The sequence below is a fragment of the Amyelois transitella genome, chromosome 13 (genome assembly GCF_032362555.1).
Source record: "Amyelois transitella isolate CPQ chromosome 13, ilAmyTran1.1, whole genome shotgun sequence".
Classification (NCBI taxonomy): domain Eukaryota; kingdom Metazoa; phylum Arthropoda; class Insecta; order Lepidoptera; family Pyralidae; genus Amyelois; species Amyelois transitella.
This window is the reverse complement of record NC_083516.1, coordinates 7,654,993-7,682,401: the sequence shown is the minus strand read 5'-3', so window position 1 is coordinate 7,682,401 and position 27,409 is coordinate 7,654,993. Positions and strand designations below refer to the sequence as shown.

The following is a 27,409-nucleotide window of genomic DNA, read 5'->3' as shown; positions in this document are numbered from 1 at the left end:
AGAGACATAATTTACGTGTGTGTAAAAAAGCCTTAGTACGGTATAATTCCGCGGAATCTAAGTGCATACCCACAAATTCTGCCAACAAAAGTGGAGATAACCATTGAAGTTAAAATACTCCACTGTGCTCCTAAATATATTGCTTTCATCTCAAGTGGATGTGTACGTCGGATAGACATACGATTTAAATAACAAAGCTACTAGGAAGACTTTGAATATATCCGCTTCCCTCGCTTCTCCGCCCGATTTGCAACTTATAAGTGATTTTGCTCCAGCATTTGGATTTCACAAATTTAATGTGGAAGATAATACTAAAGATCTCCAACTTAAGTCAAATCTTGCTTCCTTGCTGGTTTGGTAGCGAAGATAAAACATAGTATATACTTCCTGATTTCATAAAGTTAATCAAAGGAATGGTTTTGATTTAGGAATGTTTTTCTCAGCTAGCGACCTGTTACTAACTGAAATAATTTTATCAATAAGCCAATAAAAACCATCTATCTATACGCGCTCTTGACCATCTGTCTTGTAATTGTTGGCTCTATCTACCCTGTAACATATTATAAGGATTTTTGGCGAATCATAGTTAATGACACGGCATTATCTCTAGTTTAAGTTAACGAGTTTAACTATGTTACAAATAAGAGTGTTTTCACTGCTGATAATAAAACTCCCGAACCTCTTTTCTCTATAAAGTAGTTTAGTATCAGAAGATGTTAAAGAAACTCTGTTCCCTAAAGTCGAAATGCGCCAGCAAACTTTTCAGTGCCATTTCGTTCCCTTCTATTTAGAGCACATGCAAATTTGTCCGACCACTTTCCACGTTAGGTAAATTATCTAGCCCAGAAATGTTACCTCCACGTTTCGTGAATAGTTGTCGATATCCAATGTCTACCATGTGTTTTAACTCCAAATAAAACAAAAGCTAACTGGCATTTGTGTAACTTACTTAAGTAGACATCTGTTTCTGCTAGACATTGATATCAAATTTAGATATGACTCCGAATACATACGTGCAGCTAACACCGTGAACCGTAAGAAAAGAGGCTGTCTAGCTCTCGTATGTTGAAGTACGTGTAAATCATCAATTGAAACGGGAATAATATAGAATTTATTATTCTGCTTTCTGTGTATGTACCCCATCCACACCATCCTTAACACTCTGGAGAGGAGCCTGGGGTGCGCCATGAAGCGATTCCCTTTGTCCGTGACTTTTACAGGGGTACCTAACTCATATTGGATTATGGTAACACATCTAGTTGCCTGAATGTTTAAGTTTCCTCATAATGTTGTCCCTCATCGTAAGAGCATCATTTAGCACTTGAACTAATGTAGGTACATTAGTACTTACATGACTCAAAAAAGAATGATCGAGATAGAATTTGTGCCTCCATGTACATTACTTACGCATTTTAGTCAGGCACTATAACCGATCGACCACCGAGCTAGGCCCAGTTTTCAGGGACTTAAGCACATAAAACTCATGGTACACCTACTGTGTCATGTGGTTCCCGGCACCAATACAAAGAATCTCTTTCCCATGGATATTGTAAAAGGCGACTAAGCGATAGACTTACAAACTTGGGATTCTTGTTTTAGACGATGGGCTCGCAACCATTCACTATTTGAATCTCAATTCTATCATTAAACCAAATAGCTGAACGTGAGCCGATCAGTCTTTTTAAGACTGTAGGCTCTATCTACCCCACAAAAGATATAGACGTGACCATATGTATGTATGTACACCTACTGTATTTCCTGCACATTTACCTTTAGCTCGAGAACAATTAAACTTTAAACCAGAACAGTTCAATTGTGAAATCTGTGACCTACTTTGCTTAGTTTGAGTAAAACGGCGCATTCAGGCATTCTCTAATATAATGTATGACTTGGTAATTAAATTCTGCCATTTTCTTCTCTGAAACTGATGGTTTTTGTTAGTACCTACCTTCTTTGTTTTAATATTTAAGGTGTTTTACTTTTTCAGTTCAGTTTCAAATGACATAAGGAAAACCACAATTATCGTAAAACGCTACATATATGTATGTACAAATATGTATAGGTTATAAGGTATTCTATCTTAAAGCCAAATACGAGTAGCTGAACGTGGCCTATCATTCTTTTCATGACTGTTGGCTCTGTCTACCCCGCAAAGGATATAGACGTGATTATATGTATGTATGTTATAATGCATTTCTGCTGGTCATCATAATCTTTTATAGGATTAACTTTGGTTAGTCTCGGTTGCATCTTCATCATTAGTAAATTCAGAACACGAAGTAACTAGTGTGTAGTGCCGTGTGGTTCCCGGCACCGGTACAAAAAAGAATAGGACCACTCAATCTCTTTCCTATGGATGTCGTTAAAGGCGACTAAGGGATCGGCTTACAAACTTGGGATTCTTTTTTTTTGGCGATGGGCTAGCAACCCGTCACTATTTGAATCTCAATTCTATCATTAAACCAAATAGCTGAGCGTGGCCTATCAGTCTTTTCAAGACTGTTGGTTCTGTCTACCCCATAAGGGATATAGACGTGACCATATGTATGTATGTATGTAAGTAACTAGTATCTGGCTTCTGCAATATTTGCAAGTGAATCTGTCATGGTCACATGGTACTCGTACAAACATTTGATTTTCTGAATATGTAGGTTTCCACACGATATTTTCCCATATAAATTATTTCAATGTCTCATGAAAGTTAATAAAAAACCAACGGTTTACTAAAAGCTGTAGAAATGAAATTCAATGAAATAAAGTTTGAAATTGGATTAAAAAGATTGAAAGCGGATACGGAAGTTGTACTACAGGAAATAAAAGTTAGTTCCTATTAATTTCTACCGCAAAATCCTTAAACTAGTTGGAGTGCTCGGAGGAATTTGAAATTGTATTTGCAGCATATTGTACAATTGGTTTTAATCTTGTATACTTTTACCGATTGACTCAACCTCGAAGTAAGTTCGAAACTTTACAAGAAACAGAACGATATAATATCGTATTATAAATACTTATATAGAGAAACACCCAAGACCTAGGTCAATCAGCAAAAGTTCGTTTCTCATTATGCCTCGGCCGGGATTTGAACTTGGGACCTCCGGTGTCACAGACAAGCGTACTACTGCTGCGTCACAAAACAAATTGACTGACATACCCAATACACAGTCCAAACTGCTTGGACTATAGATTTTTTGTCATGTAGGTTCCTGATATAACCTAGGGTTACACTAATAGTGGATTTCCTGAAATTCCCGCGAGAATGGAAATTAGTGGGATAATTCGTTTATAGCGGGCGAAATCGCAAGCGAAGTTCTACTATCGTGTGAATTTCTTAAATTAAAACTCTTTGTCCCATCTCTGTGAAGTTATATTTATTGAGTTTATTCGCTACAAACAAATATACCAAAATGCATATCTTCTCTTTATAGTATATGTATGGACTGGCAAAGTCCTTCACAAATATTGTACACCACGGAATCAATTTGAAAGTAACTATTCAACTTACGCGGTCACCCGTATTTCAGACCGCACAAAAGAACTGTTTACTCAAGTAAAGAGCTTTTGCATTTTTAACCCGTCCGCTGCCGGTTGCACTGAGCGGCTCTATGTAGGGGTACCTTTTACTCGTTTATTTCCCGCCTTTAATGAATTTTCTAGTTTCCTTTTTTTATTTAATGAGCGCCATTCATGTTTTGATTTTGTGGTATTGTGCGTTTTAATGATATCGTTAGATATAAATGTTCAATTAAGTTTTTTTGGTATATTTTTTTGTATTAATTCTTAATGGTATGTATATGAAGCGAAGGAAGTATGCAGAGATCGTGGCAAGTGGAAAGAGGTAGTCTCTGCCTACCCTTCCGGGAAAGAGGCGTGATTTTATGTATGTATGTATGGTATATCTGCCTGACATAGAGGCGTGTGCTTGTGAGATGCTAGGTCCCGAGTTTGATTCCCGGTCAGGTAATGTTGAAATAGCTTTATGATACAATTGATATTTAGATGGTGAATGGGAGAATTTATGATAATTTTACTTTACCTTGATCGATTTATTTATATACAGACAGAATTGTTTCTGTCTGTATATAAATAAATCAATGATGAAATCGAAAGTGATCATTACGAAAAAGTCATCAACTTATATAGAAACTTTCCTCAAACCTTCTAATGCAATACGCTTCAAAAAAGATTTCTTGAAAATGATACCTTAAAATTAGGAGCATCTATCATCCGACTAAATTTTCAGCTTGAACGGTATTTCCATTAGATTTTTTCCGATCAAAAACCCGCCGTCGATCAAGGAGTAAATCGAGATGAGAAATTTATCAGGAAATCTCAATCAATCAATCTTGATTCACAGCTGAGAGCTGTTTTTATACCTCTACCTTGACATTAAATAAACCTTTTTACGCTATCAATTCACGATCGTCAGTCAGTTTTATTATTAAGCGATTGCGAAAATTGCAAAGCAGGCTTTTCGTAGTTATATATTTTAGTTATAGGTACTTTTTATTTTTATTCATTTATACACCAACTTCTGTTATATCCATTGTCCTGTATGTCAGCAATTAAGCAATCCAATTGAAGGTTGCCTGAATCATTTTGATGCTATTATCTTTGTCTACCTCACCAGGTACATACTATCGCCCCTCTAGACAACAATCCTGAAAAGACTGTAAGATCATGTTAATGATGGTATTGAGATTTAAATAGTGAGAGGTTGCTAACCCAACGCCTAAAAGAAGAATCTCAATTTAATAAGCTGTACTTTTGCTTGACTTTTACAATCTGCAGGAGGAGAGAAGCAACTGACTCACATTATGTTCGTTATCAGACTAGAGTTGAAGCGATACAAACGAGGTATAAAAACTTAATGTATTTGAATAAATATAACAGTCCAGTAACAGTGAAAGTATAGCTTGAAAAATTCGCTAGCTTCAATCCAAGAATCATATTTTCATAAAAAAATAACACCGATCCACCAAAGCGGGCTGCAGGAATCCAATTTGTTGCCACCGCTCCCTTTGTCTCCAGAAATAGCTCGTAGAAATTTCACTTCATAAATTTCATCTGCGACGTAATTACAGTTCATACAGTTACAGCATTAAATTCTTCGGTTTCGTTTTAACGTTAACAAATTTGATAATGAAATGTTTGAAGTTGTTCGTGGTATGACGGTGTCTTTTTAATCAAATATCTGTTGGTAATTGTTTCGTGGATTTTAGAAATTGAATATTCTTAGCATTAGGAATTTATGGACTATTTTTAGACTAACGCTCATTCTAAACTATATTCAATATAAAAGTTTCTTTTATATAAGTATTTTTTTAGTATATTGTTATTGTCATAAAATTTCTATTTGTTAATTCTATGTAAAGTAAGCAACTTTGTGATTTGTGAGGTGTCTGATGTCTATGCTTTTATATGTGAGGTCACTAAACTCTGCTTCATCGAACAACGTACTTATCAACATTGTTATACAGTGAAAAATCTCTTTGCTATCTTACCACAGCGGCCATTTTTGGATTTCAATTTCTTGTAGTTGAATTCTATTTTTATTTTTTCATTAAGTTCTTTTTTGTAAATGCAATTTAATTTATAAGTAATTATTGGTTTTGTTTATCTATAAATAAGATATTTACTAAGTCGTTGCTCCAAATATAAGGTACCTGCGTTACTCACATTGTAAAATTATTCTAAAACCAATTATTTTAAACAACGCCCATGCTTTACTAGTGCTTTCAACATTAATCAAACTTCACAAATGCAAACTACAAACATGCACAGATTCAAAATCCACTACTTATAATGAACAAAGTTTTCACAATGGGCATCTGAAAGCACAAGTCGGAACGCATTTTGTGTCCAGTGACCAGCCGTTATTATGCGAAGAGACTGAAATTATACTCAGAAATGTTATTCTGGAAATTTCGAATATAATCTCATGAATAGGGTGTGAGATTCGACCGCGAGTGTTTTTCTTTTGAGGGTAGCTTAATATCAAAATCGGTAACCTTGTATTTACGTCTTGTCTATCTGTCTCAATGTATTGGTAGATTTATTCAATTCAAATATTTCCCTCCATCTCTGCGTGTTTCCGGTTGCATATTCCATTGCAGTGTTTCAGGGTCCAGTGATAGTCTTCGGATCTTCGTTATCCTCAGTTATAAGTCCATTAACTCGCTACCATTAATCGCGACTTCTAGCCAGAATTTCTTTGGTAAACAAAATTTCTTTTCAAACAAATTCATTTACTCAATTTTTTGCTTTTACAAGATACGACCGCATAACTCTATTTTATGTTATCTGCTTTGACACGGATATGAAGTTTACCGCGTTAGCACGTTCCTAATGAAGAGGTCTTCACAAATTTCACATCCATCCAGCGCATCATCCATCTACGTGTCTTGCAGTGGAACAGAACTGAACTATGTAATGTTGCGCGTTAATTGTAACTGAGAATAGGAAAAAAAAAATCAGAACATGGTTTGCAGGACCTGTCAAACCATATTGTCCAGTAAATCATGTTCTCAATGTTTTTTTCCTTTTTTTAAGATAAGATTTCACTAAAAATATTGTTTTGTTATACCCATGTTAACAGCTACTTATGTCGATAAAATTGAGAAACCCAAAAATCATGTATATGAGAAAATTTATGGAAATCTCCAGAATAATCCTGTGTCGTTAGAGTCCACAACAATAATTGGTTTTTGGACCACAGCATGAAATTACTGATTGTTATGTTCAGGCGGACGTGCCGGTTTGAATTCTCTCCCTTGTTCCGAGTTTGGACTTTGATTACTTGAGAATTATTCTGGATTTAGTAATAAGTATATACCTATAAACATACATGTACAATTCGTCACGCCTTTCAAGTTACATCGTAAAGATAAGGAACTTTTTTTAAAAAGTATTGTTATTTGCTGAAGTGTAAGGAAGAAAAAAAGGAAGAAATTTTTACAAAGATGAAATAGCTTTCATTATCTAGCGTATAAGCAAATATTTGATGCGAAATCCTGAATATATTATGTTCTTACTCTTTCTCCTAATATTTTGATTAAGTATTTCATCTGTACTCACACACACTAAGTGTACATTTTATACCAAATAAGTATTACTTTAACCCATGGTGTGACTTTAGCTCTGACTCAGGCACAAACGTCCATAAAGTTAGTCCTTGAGACAAGAATTGGGACGCGCCACGGGTTAAATAAAGATAAAATTAAAGACCATTAAACCCTATTTGGCTGGAAAGACTCACGTCAATCTCGAGAGCAATACAAAATAAAATACACATAAAAACAGATTCGATTCGGTGAACAACTTGACGGCTGACAGCCCAAAATCCATTTTACTAGACTGACAGGCGATAATTCGATATGACGACGGAAAATCGACGAAACAAACAATGAAATGAGCATTTTGTTAAGTCTTTGGCAGTTCAGTAATCCCTTTTTGAATGAAAATATTGCGGTGAGTTAAATTTAGTGGAATCAAATATTCTATCTAGCTAATTTTGGTTTTTATTAAATAAAGCATTTGTGTACATTTTTATTTAACTGAAATGCGAGGGGAACAAAAGTTTATCGATGTTTTATTTTTTGAGATAAAAAATATTTGGTCATTATTAAACGTGTACAAACAAACAAATACACTTCCATATTTATTATATTAGTACTTCTTTAATTTTTGCATCAAAAAAATATAAATAGGGGACTAAGGGATAGGCTTACAAACTTGGGATTCTTTTTTATGGCGATGGGTTAGCAACCTGGCTCTATTTTAATCTCAATTCTATCAATAAGCCAAATAGCTGAACATGGTCATTCAGTCTTTGCAAGACTGTTGGCTCTCTCTACCCCGCAAGGGATATAGACCATATACTTTTGTCTATAATCACATAATTCTGATAAGTATGTACAATGTAGGTAAGTCAAATTAAACAAAGTTTCCATCTGAAGTGATGGAATTGGACTAAATTGCCTAAAAATAATTCTAAAAAGCTTGTTTTTAGAAATATTTTTTTATACTTTTGTATGTCTTCTGCGAGTGGTATAATTAAAACAAGAAAAATAATGTCTTCATCTTTCGTAACCTGTGAGACTTGATTTTAAAATAGTGTCCCGTTTGGCCTAAGCTGCATCTAATAGCTAAAACCTTTGGCATCTTTTCAAATGATAATAGAGTTAATGGCTTATGAATTTCCAGATTTGGCATGCATTGTGCAAAAATCATAAGGGTTTATGGTTTTGCCTAAATCCGCTTTCAAAGCTTATTATATTACTATTATTACCTATACATACATACATTATGATCACGTCTATATCCCTAGCGGGATAGACAGAGCCACCATCTTGAAAAGACTGATAGGCCACGCTTAGCTGTTTGGCTTAGTGAGATTCAAATAGATAGATTCAAATAGTGACTGGTTGCTAGCCCATCGCCTAAAAGAGAAATCCCAAGTTTATAAGCCTTTAGCCCTTAGTCGCCTTTTACGCATCTATGGAAAAGAGATGAAGTGGTCCTATTCTTTTTTGTAATGGTGCCGGGAACCACACGGCACATATATACATATTACCTATAATAACCAATTTTTCATTATTATTAGTATTTGTTGTTATAGCGGTAACGGAAATACATTATTTGTGAAAATTTCAGACGGACGGACAGACAGACAGCGGAGGTTTAGTAATACCCCTAAAAAGGAGTCCCATAACCAATCAGGAAGAAATGTATGACAATCAGTTTAAAATGACAAGCAAATAACTACCTTAAGCATTATCTTATATCAATACAAACAGCTTTCTATGTCAACTCAAGAGGCACAGATATATTTCTACGAGAAACCTAATACTCGGAACGTTTCAAGCCAAATACATAGATATAGATATCTCAGAGCTGGCATTACCGTTTAATCTCAAGTGTGACAGCGAATATTAAACGGGGGTTAGGTCACCCCGGATTAGGTAACCCCGAAACTTTGGCAAGCTCCCACCAACTTTAATTATGGTTTAATCGCTGTTTGAGGCAAATATGTTTTTGCAATATTGACAGTTAAGGATTAAATCAACGGGCTAGTCTATCTCGTTAATTGAATTATGTCGGGTGCGGTGCTCCATTAAGAAAGGGTCGGTTTGGAGTCTTAATTACTCTAATTTACATTTCATTTGTTACTCAACCTTAGCTTGGTAGCTTTTTTTTGATGAACGGAAAAATATTGTATGTGTAGGAAAAACTAGTTTGAAGATAACGTAAGAATTTCATGAAGTTGACAAAAATAAAAAAGTGACAGGTTGCTAACCCATCGCCTTAAAGTAGAATCCCAAGTTTTTAAGCCTATCCCTTAGTTGTTTTATAAGATATCCATAGGAAAGAGATGGAGTAGTCCTATTTATTTTTCTATTGGTGCCGGGAACCTCTAAGTAATACATACATACATACATACATATGATCACGTCTATATCCCTAGCGGGGTAGACAGAGCCACCAGTCTTGAAAAGACTGATAGGCCACGCTCAGCTGTTTGGCTTAGTGATAGAATTGAGATTCAAATAGTGACAGGTTGCTAGCCCATCGCCTAAAAGAGGAATCCCAAGTTTATTAGCCTATCCCAGTAAGTATCTAAGTAATAGTATAATGAAATCGAATAAATTATTCATTCATCAAAATTTTCAACGTAATAACAAACATAGCAAACAATTCTCAGTGTACTGTTTATAGCAAGCGCTTGACGTGAATCAACCGCCATTGTGCGGGACAATAGCACTGAAATAACTTTCCGGAAGAGAGTTTTCTTCAGGAAATTACTCGGCACAAAGTAATGTAGGTGTTTCGAGAACCAGATTTCTCAATGACAACTTGTTTGGATAGAAACAGTCTTTTCAACTTCTATTAAAAGACGTGTTATAAAATGCAGTGTTTGCCGCTTTAATAAATATTTATACGAGTATACGGAACAGATTGAGTTAGCTTCAAAGTAAGTTCGAAACCTGCGATACGAAATACTTACCCAACGATACTATATTTTATAATAAATACTTATATAGATAAACATCCAAGACCTAGGCCAATCAGAGAAACATCGTTTCTCATTATGCCCTGACCGGAATTTGAACTCTGGACCTCTGTTGTCAAAGACAATACTTTTTGCCGCTGCGCCACAGAGGCCAATCATATCGCTTTTTATTATTACGTTTTATTATTATGAATTGAATTCATCATCCTTCTACATCTAGTGTATAGGTACCAGTAGCTTCTCTTTCCTAACGGATCATAAAAGTCAACCAAGGCAAAGGCTATTAAGCTTGGATTTCTTCTTTTATGAGATGGGCTAGCAACCTGTCATCATATAAATCTCAATACCATTAATAAGCCCCACAGCTAACTGTAGCCTCTCACTCTTTTCGAGACTGATGGCTAAGTCTACCTCGTAAGGGATGAAAACGTGATTATATGCATGTTTACTCCTGGCGTAACTAGGACAGTAACTTACTTCTGAAGAGAAAAGCCACATAGCCCACCACGATTTTGAAGTCAGTCAAGATTGGATAAATCAGGTTTTTATACGAAACGACTCCCGTCTGACCTCCGCAACCTTTGCACGAACTTTACCCATATTGGGGGTCGATTAACGATCGTGTATATAGATTACATCTTATCATCCCTCTCTTTCCATCTTTGAGGTTTACAGAAGTAGTAGGAAGAGAAATAAAATAGACGTCTTATCGTTAGTCATTAAGATGACGGATCATGGTTAAAATGCTGAAATTCTCGACTGAACATCTGAAATAAATGACTGTATACTATTCATATGATATTTCGTAAACACGACTGGAGTATAAGATGATTAATAACGCCCTCGTTTGCCTGCGAATGGCAACAAAGTGAACAAGATGTCTTTATTTGTTCCAAAACATTTGAGCCGCATCTGCACGAGATTGCAAATTTAATGTGCGTGGTTTTGTTTGGTTTCTGCTCTTGATTTTCTTACATATTTACATACATAGGTACATATATATAGTCACGTCTATATCCCTAGCGGGGTAGACAGAGCCAACAGTCTTATAAAGACCGAAAGGCCTCGTTCAGTTGTTTAGCTTGATGATAGAATCGAGATTCAAATAGTGACAGGTTGCCAGCCTATCGCCTAAAAAAGAATCCCAAGTTTATAAGCCTATACCTTAGTCGCCTTTTACAACATGCATGGGAAAGATATGGAGTCGTCTTATTCTTTTTTTATTAGTGCCGGTAATCACGCGGCACTTACATATTTATTTTATTTATTAATTTCATGTGGAACAATGTATCAATATGTGTAACATTCATCTGCAAAGTTTACTCATATCGCTTCTGGTAAAAATCTGACTAACTCGGTTAGCAAAGGTACTAACATTCCAGCGAAAAAAATCAAAAGTAAAGCTATCTCACAAAATTAGCCATCTCATATTTTTTTTCAATAATTATCTAGTTCCTTTATTGTTTGCCAGTTAACTGGAGGAGATCTCTCTTAATGGGATAAGTCGGCCATTGCTTGTGATTTTTTTCTTTAATAACTATATACAATTTCTTGTAACTGTGTATATTTCTATGCAATAAATATATTACAAACAAACAATATTTTTTCCAAAACATATAGGACCCAATTACATTATACCGCTAATTAACATAAGAAATCTTAAGCTTCGCCGCGCTTAAATAAAATGGAAAGTAAATGAATCCAGGAAACTTTTACTTTACCCTAATGATCTCCATTGTAAGACTTCTAGTTTTTTTTCCATTAGTACTTTTAATTGAAAAGGAATGTGGAGGAAACTGGAAGAATAAAGTGTAATAAAAGGTCGGGAACTATCTGAGTTATTTATTAACTATGAAGCAATTTAAATTGCTTTTTATTGCGAAAGTATATTTTAAATACCTTATTTCCTCGCAGTAAAATTAAAAAATCTCATAAACCGTCGCTTTTCCTTGTGGTTTACCCAATAAATGTGCATCATATTTTGTTATTATTACTGAATTAATTTACTTATAAGTATTTATGTAATAACCTCTCCCAAACCTTATTAAAAATCTGACTTTTGATTATCCTGAGTAAAAGATCCTAATTAAATGCGTCTCTGTAAACCTTGCCCTTTAAAAAACTTCATTAGATTCATTACGTGCAAATCTCTAAAATCATCTAAGTAAGAAAAACTCATACAATTTTGAACTCTAATGTCAAAAGCACAAAAACTATTAACTTTTGTTTGAATACAAAGAAGCAAGGGACGAAACAAAAAATGGTTTCTTCAGGTTTATTCTACAAGGTAAGGACCATTTTAGACAAGTAACAGGTGGGTAAACAAATACCTACTGAGCAAGTACAGTCAGTAAAAATATTTGTAAATATTGTTAGGTAATAATGTTTATAGCAATCATTTTAAAAATCTTATTTTGTAAGTAGTATTTAAAAAAAATACTAAGATACGATTGGAAATATTTCTTAAATTTTCATGTAAGAGATGACAGAAACCTATGGAGATGTATAAGATAGTTGGCAATAGTACCTCAATTTAATATTTACTTATTTCAATTATCAGTAAAGTTATAATTCGTTTTTTATTAGGTATACAATTACAAGCAGGCAGTTTTTTAATAAGATCAAAGAAAATGTTAGAAATGAATGGTCGAAATAAGTTTAAAAAGTTACACCTTGTATTCCAATAAAAAAAATTAACAAAAAAGAAATGTTTTAAAATAACATCATATTCTCTAGCACTATACAAAAACAAAAAAAAGGCCAAAAAATAGGTAAATTGATTGCTTTTATAAATGTCTGGAGATTTGTGTATTTTTCGATTTAATTTCCAAACGCTTTCAGAACTTTCAATAGACCTTTGTATCAGGTTTTATTTGAAGTATAAAGAAAGAAAGAAAGTTTTAATAGTAATATTTGAATTTCTATGATTTTATTACTTCTGTTGATAATGTTTAATTTAATGCCTTTTTTGACGTGTAATGTCAAACATCTAAAATTATTTCATAATAAACAAAGGTGTCTGCGACATTAATTAATTGAACCTGTTAACTTTGTAGGAAATAAGTCAAAACCACAATTTATGTCGAACTTCTGTGAAACCCTAAAAGTATAAATTCAAACTATAAATTTTCGACATTTTTTTATGTGAGACAAATAATTTTTAAGATTCAATCACAAAAAACCGAAGTCGCGGGTAATCGCTACAACCATGACGAACAACATCAATTTAACAAACTAATTACTTCCCCGAATAGTACATTGAAACATAAATATTGAAACTTAAATAAGTAACCTTAAACCGTACAAGTCAAACAACCCATAACTAGTGTTGTTATCTAATAGTCAATTATCAAAAAACAATAGTATCGGTTGCTATCGCTATAATGAAATGTATTAATAATATCGAAAGCATGTACCTAACTATCGAGTATGCAAAACTGTCAAAAGAATCGATTTTTATAGAAATATATAACAATTCAAATTATTCCTATTATATATAGCAGTCAGTTACATGGTATGAAAACTTGATACTTTACTTATCTAAACGATAAATTTCTAAGTTCAACTACCGATATTGAAAATATCGATAACTCGGCAACACTACATAACCATAACGTAGTGACACAATCAAAATCCATATCGTATTGACTACTATTGTGTTGTATTGAGCAAACATTTATTTGGTTTGTGTGGGAACTTCTGTGTTTGAATTTATCGACAACTGTTTTCTATTCGAGACACGTTTTATAAACGGCAATTTTGGGTTCCGTACTTAGGAAGTAAAACCTTTTCTAATTAATGAAACAAATTGTATGAGGAAAAGTATACTTTGTTTGCATCTTGTACAACGGAGGTGAGGTAGAAATAGAAGGAAACCAAATAAATAGGCAGATTAAAGCAATTAAAAAATATCAACTCCGAACTTGATAAGGTATACATTCATACAATTTAGTATAATCACATCTTCTACCCTTGCGGCAAGACAGAGCCAGCAGCCTTAAAACGACTGATTGGCCCCGTTTAGCTGTTTAGCTTAATAATAGAAATGGGGTTCAAATAGTGACATGCTGCTTTTGTTAGCTTATCGACTAAGAGAAAGAAAAACAGTTTATAAACCTCTCCCATAATCGCCTTGTTTGACATTTATGGAAAGTGATGGAGTGTTGCTTTTCTCTTCTATTGGTCGGCACCAATAGAAGAGAAAAGCACACCACACGGCATACTTGAAAAGGTTAAACACAAAAATGACGCCTATTGCCCGGACGAGTAAGCATGGGACTACATCTTCAAACTTGCCACAATACTTATATACTTTTATCTTATTCAAATTCATCAGTTTCTTCGTGTAAGAGGCTTAATTTTTCACATTAACATGTCAGTAGATACGTGTGTATGTATTTTTTGTCCCTTACTAAGCAATCAGAGCCGGCATTTTCGAAAATACTGATAACGTTCAGCTGATTGAATCTAGATTAAGATACAATAAGTCACTGATTATCACTGCCACTCACAGGTTATAAAATCCATTCTCAATCATATCACTTTTACCTTTGCAATGTTTACTAACATGTTCGGTATGCGTTAGTCTTATCAGAAATCTTACTTCAGTGTCTTTTGAAATGCAAAAACCCACAGTCGCGTGGTCGTATTTTGCTCCTTTAATATGTTCAAAAAAGTTTTTAAAACATTAGGCTATTTTTTTCTAATGTGGATCGTGTCTATGATGACTATAGAACATAATTTTAAATACAAATACACGTTCTTATTGCACCAAGAGAATCACGTTTATAAACCAATCAGAAATGTGTCAACTGAATCCGCGTTTGAAGGTATATTATGCTTTTATATACATATAATCCAGATTCACATATATACATATAATCACGTCTTTATTCTGTCTGACCTCAGTAAGCTTTGCAGCGGAACCTAACTCTTATATCGATCGTGGTTACACATTCAGTTGCCTGAATGTAAAAGTTTCCTCACGATGTTTTCCCTCACCGTAAGAGCATCGGTTAGTATTCAAACTAATGTTCTAATAATGTTCTAAACTAATGTTTCTAAAGTATTCAAACGAAAATATTCATTGGCACATGGCTGAGGTAACATTCGAACCTGTGCCCTTTTGCGCCACTAGCATTAAACCGCTCCTTACCGATTCGACCACCGACACTCTCGTTGGAAAATTTGCCAAATGAATAATTAATTAATGTTGCATTTGGCCAATTTTCACAATCTACGTTTTTCCCGACATGAACTTTTCTTGAATTTTTTTATATGCGCCATCGATAGTACTTCTGTACATCAGTCGCCTTCTACTACAAGTAAAGGCGAGACGGAATAGATGTTCTCTCTTATTGTAGTTATTTTATTTTTACAGTATGGAGATCAGTGCTGCCAATTGAACACACAATAAGTTTTGAAGATGAAATCGAAGCATTGAAAGACACGCCTACTAATTATTTACCAGGTACATTCTAACGTATTTCTAAACAAAAGTATTTTTAAGGAGTATTAATTGTCGGCTATTTCAAGCCATAAATATATGAAAAACAAATCCTACATTTTCTGATTGCTCTATGGTATAAATTATGTTTTATTTAAAAGATATAAAAAATTTATAAAACTAGAATTAATTTTGCGTGAGAACCAAGTTAGTCTTTTGAACAAAAGATATTTTAATTTTAATAAATACATACATATTGAACTACATCTTTAGAGAAGAGTTACAGAGCCAAATAGTCTCAAAGAGACTTAAATACCACGTTGTACTGGATGACTTAATTTAATAATAGAAAGATGAGATTTAGATTGACAGGTTACAAGAAATGTTTAATAATTCCCAAAATATCTAAAAATAATGTTACAAAAAATTGTTACCTACGTTTGACCTGCTTATCCTGACCTTTCCTGGGATATTTGTCTGTCCCCATTGATTCTATCAACAAACAAACTTACTAAGTCAATTACCATGGTATGGAAAAAGTTTCCTTAACGAAAATAAATTCCTAACTTTGTGATTCGTTTTACGTAATTTTGGTCATATTTCGGTGGTTTAATCTTTATTATTACGTTACTTTAATGAAACAATATTTGGAGAAAAATGGTTTTGAGGTATTACTTCTTGTTTTTGATCTTTCAGCTCAGTTTCGTTTACCTTAAAGCTTGACGTCCTCTTTACAAAAATGATTCGCGCACTATTTACATACAAAATAAATATTTGGCTTAGTTTAAAACGGTCGTCAGCCTGACTTTTATCCAGATAAGAGAAAAAGATAATCTGCTATTCTTACCAATCTTACCAACATTACTATCACATTATGGCACTAAAACCTAGTGGTCTGATTAAAACGACAACACAAGCAACTAAATGATTTGGCAAGATTTTCACTAGGTCAATATACTCGCACATTCTCGTAGCATTATCAACAACTATGTTTACACCGCTAAAATCCTTAATAGCAGGAAATAAATTTGGTCTTTGTTACAGATGTCAAATGATTTTATTTTACGGACTGTCTTTTTTGCACCTACTTCATAATAATCGTTCGCTCCTGCTATCACAGAGATCACGTTATATTTCATGGACGCTAAATACAGCGTTTTATTATTAATTAATACATAAGTAATAGAGTTAATTACATTTTAGGTGAAAACGGTACGGCCGTATTATTGCAAAACGATTTGAAAAATTACATAAGAGTACGAGTAAAGCAAGGGTGGCGCAATCACGCATTCAATCAATTTGTTAGTGATATAGTACCTTTGAATAGATCCTTGCCTGATGTTAGAGATGATTGGTAAGCTTTTTAAATCACCATCACGCTAGCGGCGTACAAATTATATCTTGTAGTATTTTGATTCCTAAGTTTCATTCAAAACTGAGTAATATACATTATGACAAACATTCGCATGTATTTTGATTCTTTCTTATTTCTCTATTAAATCATAAATATTAATAACATTATAACAACGTAATTCTTATCTGATAAATGAAAATCTATTCGTTAAATCTTGAAACTTCCTTTACAAATTACTGATGCAATACGTTACCAATAAATTACCAAATTTCCCAGTTATGCCCTTCAAAGCAGAGACGCCTGGAGTTTGCTCATGACTACGATTCGGGACTCGTACATATTGACAGGTAATTACACTGAGCGACTCCCTATCTGAAATCTGAATTTGCATTCACTAGTTAGAATGAATTTTAAATATTACTACCATACTGCATAATTGGTTTTGGTGATATAGAAACAGATTGATTAATGAAAGACTTTATTAAAATTATGACCGAAGAACGTTGTCGATCGAAGGGTAATGCATGTAGGGTACAGGTTCAAATTCTACATGAACAAATGACTCTTTTCTAAGGTATGTACATTAGTTTGAGTGTTAACCGATGCTCTTACGGTGAGGGAAAACATTATGAGGAAACCTGAACATTCGAGCAACTGAATTTGTAACCGTGCTCCAATATGAATTAGGTTCCCCTGAAAAAGTCAAGTCAGATGGGAGTCGCTTCGTGTAAAAACCAGTCTCACTCCAGATCCAGGATTTTAGTCGAAAAAACATTCTCAAGCCTCTCCAAAAAAAGTTGAGGGTGTAACCGATTAATACCAGAAGGAAGAAGAACAAACTCGCAGAAAGAAGAAAAAACTAGCATGGTAATAAAAAAATGTTTTTTCCAGGTGTAAAATACAAAAATACTCAAAAAATTTACCAGCTGTCTCCATAATAATATGCTTCCATAACGAAGCGTGGTCCACTCTGATAAGAACTCTGCATTCAGTTTTATCAAGGACTCCTGCTCATCTTATTAAGGAGATCATTTTATTTGACGATAGATCAACAATGCGTAAGTAATGTGTAAAATTTATCTATACATACTTAATTATTTGTTGTATTCCATAGTTTACATGGTGATATAAATATATAAATACTGTATATACTAAGTCTTGACATAATAAAGTATTGAAAACAAAAATTACGAACTTAAAAATACGTTTTAGCATTATTTTACTCAAGTACAAAAAAAAGTTAATTCTTATCTTTATTGTAATAACTTAATTTCAGTACACCTTAAATCAAGTCTTGAAGAATATGTACGACAGTTGCCTAATGTAATATTAGTGAAAAGCATTCGACGTCAAGGTCTCATAAGAGCTAGACTTAAAGCAATGGAATATGCTACTAGTCAAGTTTTAGTTTTTCTTGATAGTCATTGTGAATGCAATACAGGTAAGAATTTTTTAAACTACAGTTGTAATACTAATATTTTATGAAATACACCTTATTTAACTGTTAGAATGCCGTGAAGGACATTTAGTGCCCGAAAAACTATTGAAATGCTATTTACCAGTTTAAATATTTTTTTTATTAAAACTTGGTTTATCCGTCGATTAGTATTTTCAGCCAAAGATAAATTTATAGAGAAGTAAACATTTCATAGTGATATATTTTTTAGATGAAATGTGATACTCGACTTAGAAACAATTTGAATTTGTGTAAAGCAGAAACTAAACAAAGCAAAAGATATACCAATTCATTCCTCGGCAATTTTCATCTCGATATTTGAAACTACATACTGAGTTTACTTAGTCTTATCGTTTGATAAAACAAAAACATATTTCAGGATGGATTGAACCTCTTCTCGATCGTATAGTCACAGACCCAACAACAGTTGTCAGTCCAACAGTAGATCTTATCGACGATAAGACTTTAGAGTACATTGCTCAGGATATAGGCAACTTACGGATCGGAGGTTTCACTTGGGACCTAAAATTTATATGGATGGGTATACCACAAGAAATGCGATGGAAAAGACCAAACCCTGCAGCTCCGATTAACACACCAACAATTTCTGGTGGTCTTTTTGCGGTACATAAAACCTTTTTTGAAAAGATTGGAACTTATGATAAAGAGTTAGAACTGTGGGGTGGAGAAAATTTGGAACTGTCTTTCAAAACGTGGATGTGTGGAGGGTCTTTGGAAATTGTACCATGCTCGCACGTAGGACACATCTTTCGGAAATTGATGCCTTATAAGAATGGGGATCCGGAGCGTTTGTATAGGAATCTAATGCGCGTGGCTGAGGTATGGTTAATTTAATTGCATATTTAATTCTATTTTCATGATATTTTTAAGTAGTAAAACATAAAAATGTTTCGCTGTTTTGCCTTTAAAATGTTTTTTTTTGCAACAGGTTTGGATGGACGACTACAAAAATTATTTCTTGGAAAAAATAGGCAACCCTAGTATATCCCTCAAAGACATCAGCAGCCGAAAACAGTTGCGTGCAAATTTAAATTGCAAACCCTTTGAATGGTACTTGAATAATATTTATCCACAGTTAGAAATACCTGACAAGTACGTGGCTAGGGGTCAAGTAAGTACTCGTCCTTCTTCTAGATAGATATATTATTTACAAAACGATTGAAATTTGTTTTTTATAAAATAGGTCATCATATCAAATGATTTTTTTTTTCTTTACGTAAATTAAGTGTTGATTATTACACTATTTCAGATTTATAATGGTGAATACAACTTGTGTTTTGATTTCTCACCAGATGAAAGCAAAATAGAGCGATTTGTTCAATTAATGTTTTGCCATAACCTAGGTGGTAATCAAGTGAGTATTACAATTCTTTTAGACTACCCCTTGAGAACATCAAAGTCAGTTGTTTTTTTATGCAATGTTTTCTTTTTTCTAACGTTTGTAAAAGAATTGATAGGATTTTGATTTTTGAAATTTTGCTATGGCAGTGATCACATTTTATCTACATTGTTTTCCTTAATTCACACCACTATTTCACCATTCCAAACACCACTTAAATTTATATACTTAACTGTCATACAGTTCAAAAATATAATATTAAGTAGGTAATTTGTTGTTTGGTTATTAAGATATTTTTTTTAATCGTCGAAATTGCAACTGGACATTTATTTATTATCTATTTAAAACTTTATTGCACAAAAAATATTTGCGGAAGTTCGGAAACGGGTGGTAAGTGAGAGGTTAACACAATATTTTAACACATCAAATTTTCTTGCTTCAGTATTGGGTTTATACAAGATATGGTCAAATTAAAATGGAAGAGTTTTGTCTCGAATACATAGCAAATGTGTTACAAATGTTTATATGTCAAGGAAAAGTTGACTCACAAAGATGGTTGTTTAATAACTTGGTATGATTTTTTCTGTATTTTTGATATAAATAAAGAGATTTTCTATTTTGAACTAGCTGCAGATCGAATCAGGGACTTCGTCACTCAGAAGCAAGAATTTTACTAATATACAGACAGCCGGACTTATGGTATTGTCGTGTCTTTTTTCGAATAGGGAAAGTAACGTCGGTGAAAGTAGAGGCGATATAGTACAAAAAAAATCTACATACATATTTTTAACATAATGCTGTGACAATATTATACCGTTGTATTAGGATCTGGTTATTAGGACAATTTCTTCAAATTAGATTATTTTAGCACATAAATAAATTTATCCATAATTATATTTAATTGATAAAGTTCGTCTTGGTTTTGTAACAAAAACTTTTTTACAGACTCAACACATCAAGCATAAGAAAAGTCAAAAATGTCTTCAAATAACAAAATATCCGAAGGGATATATTTTAACTTTGAACGATTGTACAAATCCAACCATTCTGGAACAGAGGTGGACTATGGAGAAATTACGTTTCGAGAGATTAGAACCGGATTTATATACACACTAGCTTTTGTCCGCATCTCCGTCCGCGTGAAAATCCTTCTTCGTACTCCACACTATTATGTACGCTAAATGTCATAAAAATCGATTCCGTGATGGTGTGGACTCGAAGACGAACAAACTAATACATAAACACACTTTGGCATTTATTTTATTAATATGGATAGTATTTCAAAGTGTTCCTTCAAGATTTTTATATAAATAAATGAGCATTCATTCAAGTTCAACAATACGAAGTACAACAAAAAGTAGTTGTTTACAAAAATATTCAAAATAAAAAACACTTCCCATTTTATCAAATTAACAGAATATTACACGTAGAAATATATTTTATCTGCCTTCAAATGCCATGTTACTAAGAAAATATAATTGTGAATCCTAGCCGGATTTTATACATAAATTGGGTATATACTCAGCTCAAATGGCAGTCATTCAGTAGCAGAAGGGTTTTGTTTATTAATTATCTGACGTCAATAATTGATACCTACCTTGTATCCTATTTTTAAAATAAATCTATTCTATTCAATTTAAAACAAGGAAAACATAAGAATATAATACACATTATTATAAATGAAACTGGAACTACATACATTCGTCCTTCCTACTTTGTACAGTGCCGCTGACCACGTCGTTTGACTAACATCATTGCGGCTGGTAGGAAAAAGGTCCGGGTAATTCGCTTTACTTTGTCTAATATGGGAATTTCAAACGTACATTTGGGGTTTACCTGCAAAACTGGGACCGTTTTGTTGTTTTTTTTTTCGTTTTTAATAACATTTTAGTTTTAAATGTGATTAAAAATTATAATTTTTTTTATATTCGTAAGTAAAAGATTTTTTTTTATAATATTTCGTATGTATTTTTATAATATCTATATTTTTCACATGCAGATTTTTTTATTGAACAAGATACTTAATAAAAAATATTTTTACAAAACAATTATTTTTCATTCTGTTTTATTAAATACTAACTGTAGCCCGCGACTCCGTACCTACGCGAACTACAATTATCCATACCTTATTGAAGCTAATCTGAAAATATAATCAACTGCTCATAAACAGTTTTCCTTAAACCTTGATTTCAGAAATAGGACATTATGATTCCCCTGAAAATCTACAACAGAACAGACGGAATATCAATAAAAATAAAAAGTTAACTAGAATTTTCATTTCAATCGCCCATAACACCATAATTCCGCCGCATAATTACCATATTTATCATTACGACAAACTGAGATTATGACGTTGAGCAAAATTAATTTCTATTTGCGCGATACACTTATTTACATTGAAATATGTTTACGTCCCATTTTATCACCGTCAATTTTGTAAATGAGTTTATTTTGCGCTGTTGTTCTGTAAACGAACGATGGAAAGATAAATATTGCAGTGGGCGACGCAAACTTTAATATCTGTAATGAGTCTTTTTCATAATTCATTATCATTGCTTCATTCAAGTAAGGGTAGTTCCATTATTCATGAATTATGTATCAGGTCTCTAAAAAGATATCGGATACCTGATACACGGCGAGACTGTAAGCTGTTGGCTATGTCTCACAAACTGGACGTTGGCAGAGTCAATTTCTAGCTATGCCTTAGCATACATGTAATCACATCTATATCCCCTGCGAGGTAGACAGAGCCAACAGTCCTGAAAAGCCTGATAGGCCACGTTCAGCTGGTTGGCTCAATGACAATGTTGAGCAAAACGTAGTAATTTTTATATTTCAAATGACACCAAAAAAAATATAACGGCCCATTACGGGGTAGTCAATTGCCCGAAGGCAATACATTAGATAAGGTTTGAACATCTTAAACATCGGGCATAACCGTAAAAAGGCCGTAAAACCTCCGTGCCGACTCAAAGGGGAAATGTCAACGCAATAATATCATCGAAACCGTAATTTAATGGGCTATTTTTCATGAGAAATATAATTTGGAAATGATCTTTGAATCCAAATAATTTCTTTTGCACATAATCCTTGAAGAACTTTTTCATGAAAAAACTAATTACACACTACATACATATTGACACGTATATATCTCTTGCGGGGTAGACAGAGCGAATGGTCTTGAAAATATTGAAATGCCACGTTCAGCTGTATGGTGTTATGATGGAGTTGAGATTCAAATAGAAACGGGTTGCTAGCCCATCGCCTACGAGAGGAATCCCAAGTTTATAAGCCTATCCCTTTGTCGCTTTTGACAGCATCTACGGGAAAAATATGGACTTATGGAGTGGTTCTATTTTTAAGTGCCGGAAATCACGCGGCATCAAGCTCTTGTCCCATTACTCAATGTTTTTTTTATAATTATCAACTACTTTTTTGAATTTTTATTTAGTGGCATGTTTATTAATTTTGTAAATAAATCTTTCCAGAAGATTTTTAAGTTAATAAAATGGCTACTTCATAAATACACATAGTTTAAGTGTGCTTCTCTTGTTGCGCAAATTTTAATAGTCAATTATATCAGACTACGACTATCGGCTCTGTCTATCTCGTGAGAGACGCTAACGTGATATCAAACTTTTATACAAATGTAAAACCATTGTTCAAAACTGGAACAATACTGATAGTCATCAAAAATCATCCGAAGAACATTATCTAAGATGCCATTACTTGATTTTTTCCCATAAAATCTGCAAACGCCATGACTTCGGTTTAGCTGAACGGGTATTTTATATGAGATGCTGATCATAAACCAAGATTCCCTCATTCCCCATAAACCAGACCGACGATTTACGACCAAGAAGACGTATCTCCTGAACTATACCGGGTAACTTTTATAACACTGATAACTTAAAAGGACTAGACACCTAACATTACATACTGTATGCTATCATATCTTTATTTCTTGTAGGGTAGACAGAGCCAAAAGTCTTGAAATTTGAAAGGCCGCGCTCAGCTGTATGGTTAAATGATGCAGTTGAGATTTAAATAGTGACATGTTGCTAGCTCATTTGACACCTTTAGCACAGCCAATAGCAGCGAAGAATCTAAATGGCGATTACGAAGATTTCACGGATTGGAGCATAAATACAACTTCCGATTCAACATCGATTGAGCCGAGGTTCCCCAGGCATCACACCTAGACTGGCGTAAGTTCTTTCCTTTGTTGGCGGTCCGAACCGAATCATCGCTCCCTCTACACAGCTAATAAATTTACAAATAACCAAAAGACGGAGAAAAATGTTATTATTACTGATGTATATCAGCTATCTACTCTTGCAAGTTTGTCAATGTATTAAAAGTTACCCTATACAGATGCAACACTGTGAGTTTCATCGGAACTTGTTTTTTACAGCGGTTTGCGGATCTGCGCTAGCGATTTGGTTAAGGTGTTTCTATTTGGATTCGAGCTGAATATAAATCGAAAATAGCTATTTAAAATACGTAGTAGGAAATAGGATGTCTTTTTTGTTGCTCAATATAACTAGGTCATGTAATTTAATATTGCGTTCCGATAAGAGTGCGTCGGTAAACACAAATTATGTTATTGTTAATTTATATAAATTTAATTTTTAAAGTTCGCTAGTTCTAACTTATTATATTAATTAACTATTAATTTATTTCGGTTCTAAAATATTGACAGATTGCAAGAGTCAATCTGTTTAGAAGAAACATTTAACAAGGTAATATTTCTTTACAAAAACATATCTAATAGACGAAATGTGTTCAAAATACAAGTTGAGTCATAAATTCAGCGCACCCCTAACATATTTGTTAACCCTCCTTCAATTCTCGCTGCGATCAGTTTTGCCAGTATTAAAACGATGCAATTTTGTACCTTGTGCATTTGTAATAAGACCTTCATTGAGTTTCGATGTAAATTAAAGGTTCTAGTTTTCAGGTCGCAACTCCAAAGCAATTTTTCTTCATCCCCTCCCTCCAATATGTTGTGGAGGCTTCTAAAAGGCGCCATCTATCTTATATGGCCGGCTATTATGCAAATCGGTTTGGTTCGGACAGAACTGGTAAAAACTGGTTTTCTATTAGGAAGATTGTACAGCGATATATGTATACAAACGAACATGAGTAGTGAAATACCATTGTAAGTGGCGGTTCCCAATTAGCGATAAACTATACTGGCAACTAATATGGTTCTATAAAAAAAAAAAAAAACAAATGTATTCAATTTTGCCCCCGTAGTATGCAAAAAGTTATCGCGGTCTCGTTTCACGTCATCATAAAAAGCGAAACAGCGATAGTTTTTCCCGAGAAAAAGGGTGTCGGGCGTGGCATGCTATGGGTGTTGATATCCAATTTATAATTGCGAAGTGTGCCTAATTGAGGAACTAGGTTAGTATGAATTTCTTTGATTTTTATCACACAGCCTTTCAGTTCCTACATAATTAGCTGAAAAAAATGTATAATCTTTTTGTGTTGAAAAATAAAGTTTAAAAAAATAGGTGTACCGAAACGGTCTTAAAGTTTAGTAGAACTTAATAATTTAATAAGATAATTCTACGTATACGACAAAGTTCTGAATGAACATATACCGAAAAGTTCTCAAAATTACTTGAAAATTGAACATAATTAGGAACCTAAAGTAAATAAACATTTTTGAGTTGAATAATATTTTCTGAAGAGGAAAAGTTATCTTTCTCAATATACTCCTAAAAGTTTATTGGGTTCATAATAATTTTAAAGAATCCCAATTTCTTTCCACAAAACTTTGCGGAATTCATTGCAAATATTTTTTTATTGTTTTCGCACCTCATTAAGACACCAATTATTATAATCAAATTGAAGTTGTAATGAACAGAACCTGGTAATAAATTTACGTAGCATTTCAGTATTTTCAAGACTGTTGGCTTTGTCTACTCCACAAGGTATAAAGACGTATATTCGTATAATATTTTGTACTTTATGAAAATATCAATACAAGGAATTTCAAAAATCTCCTGATTCTTTAAAATCTGCGGGTGTTTTAATGAAAGAGATCAGGACTATCAGTTGCTTCCATTAAAAGAAATAAAGTTTGAGACGTTGGCTTTATACAATTTCCTCTTTGCGGATTTCATTACTTTAAGTAACAGCGGATCGTATAAAAATCAGAGGAACTGTTAAAGTAAATTAAAAACATTACAAATCTTGATTCTACCTACGAAATATGATGAAAGTAGAATAGATTTAATTTAAAAATCAGTTATAGTTTGGCTCACTAATAATATGGCCCAATTGAAATCCTGCTCGTTATGTGAAGTCGCTTTTAAAATTGAGTTCGGCTGAGGCGATTTAGGTGATTTTTGTTTTGAAATATTTGTCTCGGGATAGTTTAGATATTAAGAATATTCCAATAAAGGTTCCAAAAAAAGTACTCAAGATCGTCTTGTATGTAATAAATCTTTTGTGTTTTCTTTTTTAACTAAAAGTTTACAAACTTTTCAATTTACAATTTACTGTACAATAAGAAATTATCATCTGCTTTTAAAATTACGGAACTGCTTTAAAATTAATATCAACATTTAAAAAAAAAGCCGATGCAGGCCATTTTTTACGTCATTTCACATTTCAATAAATTAAAATTTAGTTATATCTAATATTTGTCAAAAAGCTACAAGCCATAATCTACGTAAGCACTTAACCCCCTTGAAGGTAGCGTAGCCCTTCTAGGAACATAACGGAACGGTCTACAAAACTGACACAGTACCCTTTCCTTTAAAGAACGGAACTAAGCTCTCCTCAAAACGGCACCCTCCCCAAAAGGGTGCTAGAAGTTCACCCAAATAAATCGCTCACTCGTAAGAGAAAATGCACCAGCTGAAGAAATCTTCCAGTATTGGTCGCTTACAGTATATTCATTTATCATCATTTCATTTACCCTTGTTTTGTAAAAAATTACACACAGTTAAATATTAATTTTTCTTTGACAGGTAGACAGAGCCAACAGTCACATAAAAACTTATGATAGAATAGAGTTAAGACATATTGCTAGCTGATTAGCAAAAATATTCCCCTTCATGGAATATTTGCGCAAGAATCTTAAAAGAAAAATACATAAATGGAGACACAAAACGTTTTCTAAAACCATTTAAGTTACAAATACCAACATAAAGTTACATTATCCTTAACCGCATAGTAACTCACTTAATCCCCGACCACTCCAAAGGTCTGACCACATAAACAGGTTTGAGATTTATTTACATAGCGAGCCACCACTCTGTATTATCCAACGGTTTTATTTCAAAGGAAAATACTCGTATACTCTTAAAATACTTATACCTCAATTTTCAAATACTCGTTTCATTTTATATTTTCGGACTTTAGTATACCAAAGTGCTATCGGTGCGTGAAATTTTCTACATTAAAATCAAAAAAAAAATTCGATTAAGGAAAAAAATATCGTCAATATAAGATAAGGCCGTGTGGTTCCCGGTGCCAATAGAAAAATAATAGAACCACTCCATCTCTATCTCTCGGATGTCGTAAAAGGCGACTAAATCAGTATCGTCAATATAAACTTTCAGTCGTCAAGCTTTTCAACTTGGGATTTTTCTTAATAGGCGATGGGCTAGCAGCCCTTCACTATTGGAATGTGAATTCTATCAATATATAATATGTATGTAGTCAATATTGTCATCGTATTTCTTGTTGCATTCTTTTTTGTTGAGTTATTTTTATTTTGAGGTGCGTTAAAGATAAAACATGTATTAAAATGGTAAATTACATGC

General features: G+C 33.4%; 1 protein-coding gene across 1 annotated transcript; it reads left to right on the top strand.

Annotated features, from left to right (window-relative positions):
- The first annotated feature begins 14,637 nt into the window (after window positions 1-14,637).
- LOC106129255 (putative polypeptide N-acetylgalactosaminyltransferase 9) lies at window positions 14,638-21,526 on the top strand. The gene is made up of 10 exons (XM_013327756.2): window positions 14,638-14,838; window positions 15,390-15,479; window positions 16,659-16,809; window positions 17,701-17,867; window positions 18,086-18,250; window positions 18,645-19,105; window positions 19,215-19,397; window positions 19,536-19,640; window positions 20,068-20,196; window positions 20,571-21,526. Exons 1-10 carry the CDS (start codon window positions 14,673-14,675, stop codon window positions 20,739-20,741), a joined length of 1,788 nt encoding a protein of 595 aa, XP_013183210.2. The 5' UTR covers window positions 14,638-14,672; the 3' UTR covers window positions 20,742-21,526.
- The last annotated feature ends 5,883 nt before the right edge of the window (window positions 21,527-27,409 follow it).

Excerpts from the sequence above, each read along its gene's own strand:
- LOC106129255 (XM_013327756.2), top strand. The coding sequence starts at position 14,673 with ATGTTCAAAAAAGTTTTTAAAACATTAGGCTATTTTTTTCTAATGTGG. Across the intron at positions 19,106-19,214 it reads ATCTAATGCGCGTGGCTGAG|GTTTGGATGGACGACTACAA; the intron begins GTATGGTTAATT and ends TTTTTGCAACAG. Across the intron at positions 19,398-19,535 it reads AGTACGTGGCTAGGGGTCAA|ATTTATAATGGTGAATACAA; the intron begins GTAAGTACTCGT and ends ACACTATTTCAG.